The 12110-nt window shown below is 56.7% G+C and overlaps 1 protein-coding gene across 1 annotated transcript in view; it reads right to left on the reverse strand.

Annotated features, from left to right (window-relative positions):
• The window catches only part of SAMD11 (sterile alpha motif domain containing 11), an 84274-nt gene that overhangs the window by 23816 nt on the left and 48348 nt on the right, over positions 1-12110 (reverse strand). The window contains exon 7 of the mRNA XM_083876739.1: positions 5942-6112. Coding sequence (XP_083732865.1) covers positions 5942-6112 — 171 coding nt within the window. The remainder of the gene's footprint in view (positions 1-5941; positions 6113-12110) is intronic.

Here is a 12110-nt window from a genome sequence, read left to right on the forward strand (position 1 = left end):
GGGAGGGTTTTTTTGGCAGAGGAGGAAATTGTGCAACTCAGGGAGGGAGGGACGGAGGGGAAGGAGGGGAGGGGTGGGGGTTTGCTGGTTAATTGCTTTGCGGCTGGAGGGAGGGAGGGAAAGAGGGAAGGAGGGAAGGAGTGGGAAAAGAAAAGGAAAAAAAAAAAGGAAAAAAAAAAAGAAAAAAAAAAGAAAAAAGGGAGGGAAGGAAGGAAGGAGGGAGGGATGGAGAGATGGAGGGAGGGATGGAGGGAGGGATGGAGGGAGGGATGGAGGGAGGAGAGGGAAGACATTCCCCAAACTCCCTCCCCCGGTCAGTGCCCAGCCGGCTCCTGCCCCGCTCCCCCCGTGTCCCCTCGGTCACCGCCGGGAGGTGACAGGGTTATCAGGGTTATCAGGGTTATCGGGGCTCTGCAGGGACAGCCCGGGACAGCGGGGACAGGGCTGGGCCTGGAGCAGGTGGGGATGGGGCACAGGAAAGGAGACTCTGCTCCGGGCCCTGGCACAGCTCTGCCTGGAGGAAACAGCAGGTCAGGGGGAAAGGCAGCGCTGTGAGCTGTGACACCCGGCCTGTGACACCCGGGCAGTGACACCCGGGCAGTGACACCCGGGCAGTGAGTGACACCCTGCCTGTGACACCTGTGCAGTGACACCTGGGCAGTGACACCCGGGCAGTGAGTGACACCCTGCCTGTGACACCCGAGCAGTGACACCCGGGCAGTGAGTGACACCTGGGCTGTGACACCCTGCCTGAGACACCCCTGTAGTGAGTGACACCCATGACCTGTGTCACTCTACCTGTGACACCCATGCAGTGACACCCATACAGTGACATCTGTGCAGTGACACCCATGCAGTGACACCCCTGTAGTGACACCTGTACAGTGACACTCGTGCAGTGAGTGACACCTCTACAGTGACACCCCTGCAGCCCCTGCAGTGCAGGGCTCAGGGCAGCCAGTTGCTCACACATGGACAGAGCAGGCAAGGCCAGAACCAGCCCAAGGAGCCCCAAAAGGAGGGGCAGGTCATGCAGGTCCTGCCCTGAGCTCAGGGGACAGCGAGTGACCAGGACACCTGTGCCAGGTGCAGGGAGTGACCAGGACACTGTGCCAGGTGCAGGGAGTGACCAGGACACCTGTACCAGGTGCACCGAGTGACCAGGACACCGTCCCAGGTGCACCGAGTGACCAGGACACTGTGCCAGGTGCACCGAGTGACCAGGACACTGTGCCAGGTGCACAGAGTGACCAGGACACCTGTCCCAGGTGCAGGGAGTGACCAGGACACTGTGCCAGGTGCACTGAGTGACCAGGACACCTGTCCCAGGTGCAGGGAGTGACCAGGACACTGTCCCAGGTGCACCGGGTGACCAGGACACTGTGCCAGGTGCACCGAGTGACCAGGACACTGTCCCAGGTGCACCGAGTGACCAGGACACCTGTCCCAGGTGCACCGAGTGACCAGGACACTGTGCCAGGTGCTCCGAGTGACCAGGACACTGTGCCAGGTGCTCTGAGTGACCAGGACACTGCACCAGGTGCTCTGAGTGACCAGGACACCTGTCCCAGGTGCACCAAGTGACCAGGACACCTGTCCCAGGTGCTCTGAGTGACCAGGACACTGCACCAGGTGCTCTGAGTGACCAGGACACTGTCCCAGGAGCACTGAGTGACCAGGACACCTGTCCCAGGTGCTCTGAGTGACCAGGACACCTGTCCCAGGTGCACCGAGTGACCAGGACACCTGTCCCAGGTGCTCTGAGTGACCAGGACACTGTGCCAGGTGCAGGGAGTGACCAGGACACCTGTGCCAGGTGCAGGGAGTGACCAGGACACTGTCCCAGGTGCAGGGAGTGACCAGGACACTGTCCCAGGTGCACCGAGGCTCCCCCAGGGTCTGTCCTCTCCCTCAGTCCCGGTGTGTGTGTGAACCCCCCTGCACACACCCCACATCCCCCCCAGAGCCTCTGCTGCCCTTCACACCGCGCACAGGAAACGTCTCCCGCAGAGGAAAACCTCCCTCACACCCTGAGCCTGCCCCAGCCCGCCCAAGGAAACCAAAACACAGCTGGGGAGAGCAGCAGGGGCAGATTTATCTCTCCCTGAGCAGCAGCAGCTCCAGCAGTGACCCTGCAGAGCCCTCACGTCCAGCAGCACATCCAGCTCTTCCCACAGCTGGTTTGTAAAGCCAAATTGCTGCAGGAGCCCTGCTAATTCCACACTTCCCATCCCTGGATCCCCCTTTTCCCCACACTTCCCATCCCTGGATCTTCCTTTTCCCCACACTTCCCATCCCTGGATTTTCCTTTTTCCCCACACTTCCCATCCCTGGATTTTCCTTTTTCCCCACACTTCCCATCCCTGGATTTTCCTTTTTCCCCACACTTCCCATCCCTGGATTTTCCTTTTTCCCCACACTTCCCATCCCTGGATTTTCCTTTTTCCCCACCTGTTTTTTCTCCTTCAGCTCTGGAAATCCCAGCCTGATGTGCCCAGCCCAGCCTGAGCTTTTCCTCAAAAACGTTTTGGGTGATGGTCAGGGGTGAGAACATCCCCACAGCTGCTGTTGCTGCTGGCAGGAAAAAGAGGGACAGCAGTGCCCAAATTCCTGCCCCTGTCCCCAGCCCAGGGGACAAACACTGAACTGCAATTCTGAACCCTCAAGAGCAGCCAAACACCATCAGAATCACAGCACCAGCCTGGAGAATTCGCCGAGCACAGGGGAGAGAGAGACCGGGCAACCTTGCAATGTTTATAAATTAATTATCTGAAAAAAAAAAAAAACCCAGGTCACTCCTGATTGCCACGGCTGGAATGTAGAAGGCTTGGAGTGCAGCCAGCTCCAGGAGCTGCATTGATCCTGAGTGACCGCAACAGCCCCCTCACACACCTCCCTTTCCTTTCCTTTCCTTTCCTTTCCTTTCCTTTCCTTTCCTTTCCTTTCCTTTCCTTTCCTTTCCTTTCCTTTCCTTTCCTTTCCTTTCCTTTCCTTTCCTTTCCTTTCCTTTCCTTTCCTTTCCTTTCCTTTCCTTTCCTTTCCTTCTCCCTCTCCATTCCTTTCCTTCTCCTTTTCCTTTCCTTCCCTTCTCCCTTTCCTTCCCTTTCCCTTCCCTTCTCCCTTTTTTTTTTTCCATTCTCCTCTCCTCTCCTCTCCCAGCCCCCCCGAGGATCTGGATCAGTTATTTACAATCCTGCTCCTCTCTGACAGTTGGGAAATCACATTGATTGACAGCGGGACTCTGGCGGATGGAGGTTCCAGGCACGGAGACAGACTGAATTCAGAATGTGGGATGAATGCCACTGGGAGAATGGGGGTGGAGGAAGAGAAGGAGGGGAATGGAAGAGGGGGGGGGGGCTGAAAAGCAATTAAAAAAAATAATTCTAAATTATTAACATTTTTTTGAATTATTAATGTTATTGGTGCCTCCGTGTGAGCCCGCAGATAAACTGCGCTTTGTACTGGCACTAATAATTTATATCCCCAAGCAGAGAGAGCCCTGTGGCGTGGAGACAATCCAAAAATACACCAACTTTTGTCTCGTCAGTGTTGCCCCAGCCAGTCTGGCTGTGCAGGCTCCTTCTCCCTCCCCAAAAGCCCAGTGTGACCTCCCCCCCCAAAAAAAAATAAATACTGATGAGACAATTGAATCATCACCATAAAAACATATCAGGTGTTAAGGTAATGAGCTCTCCTTGTTATTTGGGGGTGACAGGGCTGTCCCCAGCACTCCCTGGTGGGATGGACACGTCCCTGTGTCCAGCAGCCACACAGGGATGCCATAACCATGGTCACAGCCTTGTCACAACCCTGTGCTGTGTCCAGGCTCTGCTGAATATTCAGTACCACCCTTTTGTCACAGCCTGTCCCCATCTCTGGGCAGGTCCTGGTGCCATCCCAGCCCTGTGGCACACACAGGTGTCCCCCAGCACACCCTGGTGGGATGGACACAGGGATGGGCATGTCCCTGTGTCCAGCAGCCACCCAGGACTGTCACAACCCTGTCACAACCCTGTGCTGTGTCCAGGCTCTGCTGAATATTCAGTACCACCCTTTTGTCACAGCCTGTCCCCATCTCTGGGCAGGTCCTGGTGCCATCCCAGCCCTGTGGCACACACAGCTGTGCCCCTCAAACCACCAGGTGAGTTTTCAGGGGCTCTGCAGTGCCTGGCACCACCCTGGGCTGGTGCCATGAGCTGGTGACAGTCCCCACACTCCCCACACTCCCCACAGGCACCAAGGGCAGGTCTGTGCTGAGCCTTTTGCTGCTGATAAGCAAATCCTCCCTGCACAGCAATCGCCCTCCCTGCTCCCCCCAGAGAAGCCAATCAAATCAAACAGAGTGGAAAAGAAGACAGGCTCTTCATTAACCTAACAAGGAGCCCTGGGGATTCACACTCCAGAGCAGAGGATGCTCCTGCAGCTCTGGCTGAGGCTGCTGGAGCTGCTCTGCCCTGCACACCTGGGGCAGGAGCAGCACAGGGACAGGTCCTGGAGCTGCTCAGCCCTGCACACCTGGGGCAGGAGCAGCACAGGGACAGGGACAGGTCCTGGCCTGGCTCAGCCCTGCACACCTGGGGCAGGAGCAGCACAGGGACAGGTCCTGGCCTGGCTCAGCCCTGCACACCTGGGGCAGGAGCAGCACAGGGACAGGTCCTGGAGCTGCTCTGCCCTGCACACCTGGGGCAGGAGCAGCACAGGGACAGGGACAGGTCCTGGAGCTGCTCAGCCCTGCACACCTGGGGCAGGAGCAGCACAGGGACAGGGACAGGTCCTGGCCTGGCTCAGCCCTGCACACCTGGGGCAGGAGCAGCACAGGGACAGGTCCTGGCCTGGCTCAGCCCTGCACACCTGGGGCAGGAGCAGCACAGGGACAGGTCCTGGCCTGGCTCAGCTCTGCACACCTGGGGCAGGAGCAGCACAGGGACAGGTCCTGGCCTGGCTCAGCCCTGCACACCTGGGGCAGGAGCAGCACAGGGACAGGTCCTGGCCTGGCTCAGCCCTGCACACCTGGGGCAGGAGCAGCACAGGGACAGGTCCTGGCCTGGCTCAGCTCTGCACACCTGGGGCAGGAGCAGCACAGGGACAGGTCCTGGCCTGGCTCAGCCCTCCAGGGGATGCTCCAGCCCTGGGGAATGTGGTCCTGCCTTTGCCTGAGCCAGGTGAGTTCTCTCCCTCCCCTGCAGGGCTCAGCTCGGGGGCAAACTGGGCCAGGGCCAGCAGGTTCTGCTCACCTGAAGGCAGGGGAGGGGCTTGGACCTGGGCAGGGGTCTTCTACCTGTGCAGGGATGCTCCACCTGTGGAGTAGGGCCTGGGGACATCTCATGAATGAGTCCAGAGCTCGGGGACATCCCCCAGGCTCATCCCAAATGACTCCAGGGCTCGAGAACGTCTCCCAAATGGGTCCAGAGCTTGGGGACATCTTGCAAAATACTCCAGGGCTCAGGAACATCCCCCAGCTCATCCCAAATGACTCCAGGGCTGGGGGACGTTTCCCAGATGAGTCCAGGGCTTGGAGACATCCCCAGATTCATCCCAAATGACTCCAGAGCTCAGGCACATCCCCCAGACCCATCTCAAATGGGTCCAGAGCTTGGGAACATCTCCCACCTTCATCCCAAATGACTCTGGAGCTCAGGGACATCTCCCAGCCAAATCCCAAATGAATCCAGGGCTTGAGAACATGTCCCAAACCATTCTAAATGATTCCAGGGCTCAGGAACATCTTTCAAATGAGTGCAGAGCTCACGGACCTCTCTGAGACCCATGCCAAATTATTCCAGGGCTTGGGGACATCCCCCAGCCTCATTCCAAATGACTCCAGGGCTTGGGAACATCTCCCATCCCCATCCTAAATGACTCCAGAGTTCAAGGGACACCCCCCAGCCCAGCCCTGACCCCCATGTCAGCAGCCCCCCGTGCCCCCCATGCCAGCCCTGACCTCCGTGGCTGGGCAGGGCCATGCTGTTGGCCAGCTGGTAGAGGCGCTGCTGCTGCTGCTGCTGCTCCTCGAAGGCGCCGTGCTCGTTCAGGGCCGACATCATCCGCCTGTAGTGCTCCTCAGGGGTCATCTGCAGGGCCACCGCCGCCTCCTCCAGGGGCTGGGGGGTCTCTGTGGGCACAAAGGGGGCACTCAGGGTTGGGTCTGACTGTCCAGATATCCCAAAGGGTCACTCAGGGGTTGGGCGTAACTGTCCAGATATCCCAAAGGGTCACTCAAGGGTCAGTCAGGGCTGTGTCTCCTTCTCTGGACACCCCAAAGGGTCACTCAGGGGTTGGGTGTAACTGTCCAGATATCCCAAAAGGTCACTCAGGGGTTGCGTATGACTGTACAGATATCCCAAAGGGTCATTCAGGGGGTGGGTATGACTGTCCAGGTATCCCAAAGGGTCACTCAGGGCCAGGAGGGACCCCGGGAGGGACCCCAAGAGGGACCCCAGGGAGGGATCTTGGGGCCAGGAGGGAACCCCAGGGCCAGGAGGGGACCCCAGGGAGGGCCAGGAACCCGCAGGTTTGTGTTTACTGTAAGCACAGCCCGGTAATTGCCGCTCTCTCTCTCCCCGCCTTGGCTGCCCCGGCACTGCTTTATCTGGGATCTTCCCCACAGGCAAAAAGAGCTTTTCATTTATTCGGGGAGGAACTCCCAGGCGGGAGAGCAGTCACAGACCCACCGCGGTGCTGCTGGGGAGGGATGGGACCACCCTACTGTGTGTGCCCCACATCCTCATTCCCTGGGGAGGGATGGGACCCTCCTGTGTGTGCCCCACATCCTCCATCCCCTGGGGAGGGGGACAGGACCCTCCTGTGTGTGCCCCACATCCTTCATCCCCATCCCTGCTGCTCCTTCAGCCTCCTCTGAGCCTCTGGGGAGGGACAGGACCCTCCTGTGTGTGCCCCACATCCTTCATCCCCTGGGGAGGGACAGGACCACCCTCCTGAGCCCCACACCCACATCCCTCCTTCAGCCTCCTCTGAGCCTCTGGGGAGGGACAGGACCCTCCTGTGTGTGCCCCACATCCACATCCCATGGGGAGGGACAGGACCACCCAACTGTGCCCCAAATCCCCATCCCTGCTGCTCCTCCAGCCCCTGGGGGAGCAGGGCAGGTGATGGTGCCCCCAGGACTGTCCCCAAAGCCATGGGGGTGGCACTTGTCACACTCCCAGGCACTGGAGAGCTGAGGGGAGGTGAGTGTGGGGCAGGCAGGGACAGCCCTGGGGATTTGGGGCTGTGAAATGGGGCAGTTGTGGGGCTGGGGCTGCCTTTGACACCAAACCCACACACAGGGGGATGCAACTTTCACAGGGTGCCATGAGGCCACTCCCTCCCCAAAATACAGAAGGGAAAAATCATCATCATCATCATCATCACCATCATCACAATCATCATCATCATCATCACAATCATCATCATCTCATCGGCCCAATAATAATAATAAAATAATAACAAAATAGGATATACAAATAAATAACGAGTAACGATAATGATAGTAATGATGGCAATAATTATAGTAATTATGGTAATAAATAATTAAAATAACGATGATGATGAAAATAATAATAATAATAATAATAATAATAATAATAGTAGTAGTAGTAGAGTTTGAGCTGCACAACATTTCAACACCAAAGGGCTGCTCATCGTCTCATTGTCTCAATAATAATAAAATAATAATAAAATAGGATATACAAATAAATAACAATGAATAACGAGTAACTATAATGATAGCAATGACGGCAATAATTATAGTAATTATGATAATAATAAATAATTATAACAACAACGTTGATAATAATAATGATGATAATAAAAATAATGGAAAATAATAATAATAATAATAATAATAGTAGAGTCTGAGCTGCACATTTCAGCACCAAAGGGCTGCATCACCCCTGGCTCCCAAGCCCAAAAAGGGAAATTATTCCAGCTCAGCTCAGCCCCAGCACAGCCAGGGCTCTCCCTGAGCTGTCAGTGACTCTGCCTGTCCCTGCAGCCTCAGCTGTGCCCCAGTGACCCACATCTGCTCCCTCTGGCTCAGGGATGAGCAAAGGGCTTCCCTGCATCCCCCAGCCCCAAAATCCACAGCCCAAGGGCAGAGAGCAGCCCCTCCATCCCAGCCCAAACCTGCAGGACACCCATGGAAGCAGCAGGGAAATGGGAAAAGAGGGCACAATTCCCTTCCAGGTCTCTTCCTCAACAGGGAGAGGAGAATTCACCAGAATTCCCTTCCCTTCCCTCCTCCTTTGCTCCTCCAGGGATGCAGCAGCTCAGGGTTCCAATCCCCTCCTGATGCTCTTACCCAAAGGTTTGAGGAGCAAAGCCACAGACCTGATTTAGAAAAACATCCATATATATATATATATATTTCTCTTCCCCTACAGCTGTGTCATTAGAGGGAAAAAAAAAAAAAAAAAAAAAAAAAAGGAGGGGATTTAATAACACTTAATTACCATAAACTCCATGGGATCAGCCTCAGAGCAGATTTCAGGTGCAAAGAGGGGAGGGAGAGAACGGGGAGGGCTCAGAGAGGGAGGGGGAATCCAGGGAAAGGCTGGATTTCCACGCTCACAACTTGGGAAGATTTTCTCCTGACTCAGGCAGAGGTAATTCCAGCTTTGCCGTCTGCTTTTGTCATTACCGGGGGTGATGGGGAGGGCTGAGCTCCCAAATCCACCGCGGCCGCCAGGTGTGAAATGGGCTCTGGGGCAGCCCTGGGGGGGCAGAGACAGCTGGGCATCTGCTGAGTCCTCTGCACCCCAAACACATCCCCTGGGCATCCTCAGATCCTCCCCTGGGCATCTGCTGAGCCCTCTGTACCCCCAGATCCTTCCTGGGCATCCTCAGATCCTCCTGGCATCTGCTGGGGCCTCTGTACCCCTAGATCCTCCCTGGGCATCCTCAGATCCTCCCAGCCCCTGCTGAGCCCTCTGTACTCCCAACACATCCCCCTGGGCATCCTCAGATCCTCCTGGTCCTCTGTACCCCCAACACATCCCCCTGGGCACCCCCAGATCCTCCTGGCATCTGCTGAGCCCTCTGTATAACCAACACGTCCCCCTGGGCATCCTCAGATCCTCCCAGTCCTCTTCTGGGTCCTCTGCACCCCCAGCTCATCCCCTGAGCACCCCCAGCCCAGGGGGTGAGCCCAGCACTGTTCCCTACGTGTGTTTTCCATTCTCCATCCAGCCTCCCTCTCCAGCCTCCCCTTCCCAACAGATTTTCCAGCTGCTCCGAGGGAGAACCTGGACATTCTTCCCTATTTTCCCTTCCAGCTCCAGCAGGAGCTCTCCAGGCACACCAAACTCGAGGGTTTCAGTGGGGAATGGTCTTCCAGACTCTCCTGAATGCACAGGAACGTTCTGCTCTGTTTGACAGTGGCTCTGTTCCCTCCCAGGCTGCTCCTTTTGATCTGCCGGGCGAGGAGAGCTCTGGGCAGGGCAGGGAGGAGGTTGTTTCCCTCTCTCAGTGAGGGTTTCCAGCCCTGCAGGTGTTTTCTCGCTCAGCCAGGGAGCGGCAGAGGTTTCCTTGGCCCGGCAGGAGCGGGAGCTGAGCCAGGGGTCAGGGCTCCTCTTCCAGAGGCTCCTCTTCCCTTCCAAAGGCTCCTCTTCCAAAGGCTCCTCTTCCCTTCCAAAGGCTCCTCTTCCAAAGGCTCCTCTTCCCTTCCAAAGGCTCCTCTTCCAGAGGCTCCTCTTCCCTTCCAAAGGCTCCTTTTCCCTTCCAAAGGCTCCTCTTCCAAAGGCTCCTCTTCCAGAGGCTCCTCTTCCAGAGGCTCCTCTTCTCTTCCAGAGGCTCCTCTTCCAGAGGCTCCTCTTCTCTTCCAGAGGCTCCTCTTCTCTTCCAGAGGCTCCTCTTCCAGAGGCTCCTCTTCCAGAGGCTCCTCTTCCCTTCCAGAGGCTCCTCTTCCAGAGGCTCCTCTTCCCTTCCAGAGGCTCCTCTTCCAGAGGCTCCTCTTCCCTTCCAAAGGCTCCTCTTCCAGAGGCTCCTCTTCCAGAGGCTCTTCTCCCTCTTCTTCCAAAGGCTCCTCTTCCAAAGGCTCCTCTCTTCCAGAGGCTCCCCTTCCTCCTCTTCCAGAGGCTCCTTTTCCAAAGATTTCTCTTCCAGAGGCTTCTATTCCTCCTCTTCCAGAGACTCCCCTTCCAGAGGTTCCCCTTCCAAAGACTCCCTTTCCTCCTCTTCCTCCTCCTCTTCCAGAGGCTCCCCTTCCTCCTCTTCCAAAAAGTTCCCGTTCCAGAGGCTCCTCTTCCAGAGGCTCTTCTCCCTCCTCTTCCAGAGGCTCCTTTTCCAGAGGCTCCTCTTCCAAAAGCTCCCCTTCCTCCTCTTCCACAGGCTCCTTTTCCAAAGACTTCTCTTCCAAAGGCTCCCCTTCCTCCCTTTCCAAACACTCCCCTTTCCTCCTCTTCCAAAGGCTCCTCCAGAGCCAGACCAGCTGTGCCTGAGCCAGAACTGCTCCCAGGGCCAGTGTGGGATGGAGAGGGGCAGACCCTGCCAGGGATGGTTTGAGGAGGAGCAGACCCTGCCTGGGATGGTTTGGAGAGGGGCAGATCCTGCCTGGGATGGTTTGGAGAGGGGCAGACCCTGCCTGGGATGGTTTGGAGAGGAGCAGATCCTGCCAGGGATGGTTTGGAGAGGGGCAGACCCTGCCTGGGATGGTTTGGAGAGGGGCAGACCCTGCCTGGGATGGTTTGGAGAGGGGCAGACCCTGCCTGGGATGGTTTGGAGAGGGGCAGATCCTGCCTGGGATGGTTTGGAGAGGGGCAGATCCTGCCTGGGATGGTTTGGAGAGGGGCAGACCCTGCCTGGGATGGTTTGAGGAGGAGCAGACGCTGCCAGGGATGGTTTGGAGAGGGGCAGATCCTGCCAGGGATGGTTTGGAGAGGGGTAAATCCTGCCTGGGATGGTTTGGAGAGGGGCAGATCCTGCCTGGGATGGTTTGGAGAGGGGCAGAGCCTGCCAGGGATGGTTTGGAGAGGAGCAGATCCTGCCTGGGATGGTTTGGAGAGGGGCAGATCCTGCCTGGGATGGTTTGGAGAGGGGCAGATCCTGCCTGGGATGGTTTGGAGAGGGGCAGATCCTGCCTGGGATGGTTTGGAGAGGGGTAAATCCTGCCTGGGATGGTTTGGAGAGGGGTAAATCCTGCCTGGGATGGTTTGGAGAGGGGCAGATCCTGCCTGGGATGGTTTGGAGAGGGGCAGATCCTGCCAGGGGCAGATCAAATCCTCTCAGGGTCAGTCTGGGATGGAGAGGAGCAGATCCTTTCTGGAGCCCATCACCACCCTGAGGATGCAGGAGCTGCAGGAAAAGGGCTCCCAGGAGATGCTGCAGCCCCCGCAGGACACTTGGGGCTGATGGGATCCTGAATTCCAGCCAGTCTTTGTTTCCCTTCCCACTCTCAAATCCCAAAAAGTGCTCTCTGGGTCTCAGCCAAAGCCCCACTCCAAAAGGCCTCCATCCATCAGGGCTCATCCCATTTGGGAATGGATTTCCACACAAGGTGCATCCTTCTGTTTCCAGGCAGAGCTGGGAGCACAGGGATTGTGTTTTCCTCACAGGGATAGTGCTGGAATCACAGCAGGATGGGAACTCTCAGCTCTGAGCTCACACAAACCTTGTGTCCCCCTCCTGTCACCCCCTTTTCACACCCCAAAAACAGCCCCAAAGCACAGAGACCTCAGCCCTTCACTGTTCCAATGGAATTCCAGCATCAGCCTGGCCTGAAATTCCTGCACAGCTCTGGAGGGGCTCCCCAAGATTTAATAAAAAACAAACAGTGGGACATCAACAAAAGCCCCAACCATAAACAGCCCCAAAGCACAGAAACCTCAGCCCTTCACTGTTCCAATGGAATTCCAGCATCAGCACAGCCTGGCCTGAAATTCCTGCACAGCTCCCCAAGGATTTAATATAAAACAAACAGTGGGGACATCAATAAAATCCCAACCACAAACAGCCCCAAAGCACAGAAACCTCAGCCCCTCACTCATTCCAATGGAATTCCAGCATCAGCACAACCTAAAATTCCTGCACAGCTCTGGAGGGGCTCCCCAAGGATTTAATAAAAAACAAACAGTGGGACATCAACAAAAGCCCCAACCACAAACAGCCCCAAAGCA

Source organism: Zosterops lateralis (genome assembly GCF_965231275.1).
Source record: "Zosterops lateralis genome assembly, chromosome: 22".
Taxonomy (NCBI): Eukaryota; Metazoa; Chordata; class Aves; order Passeriformes; family Zosteropidae; genus Zosterops; species Zosterops lateralis.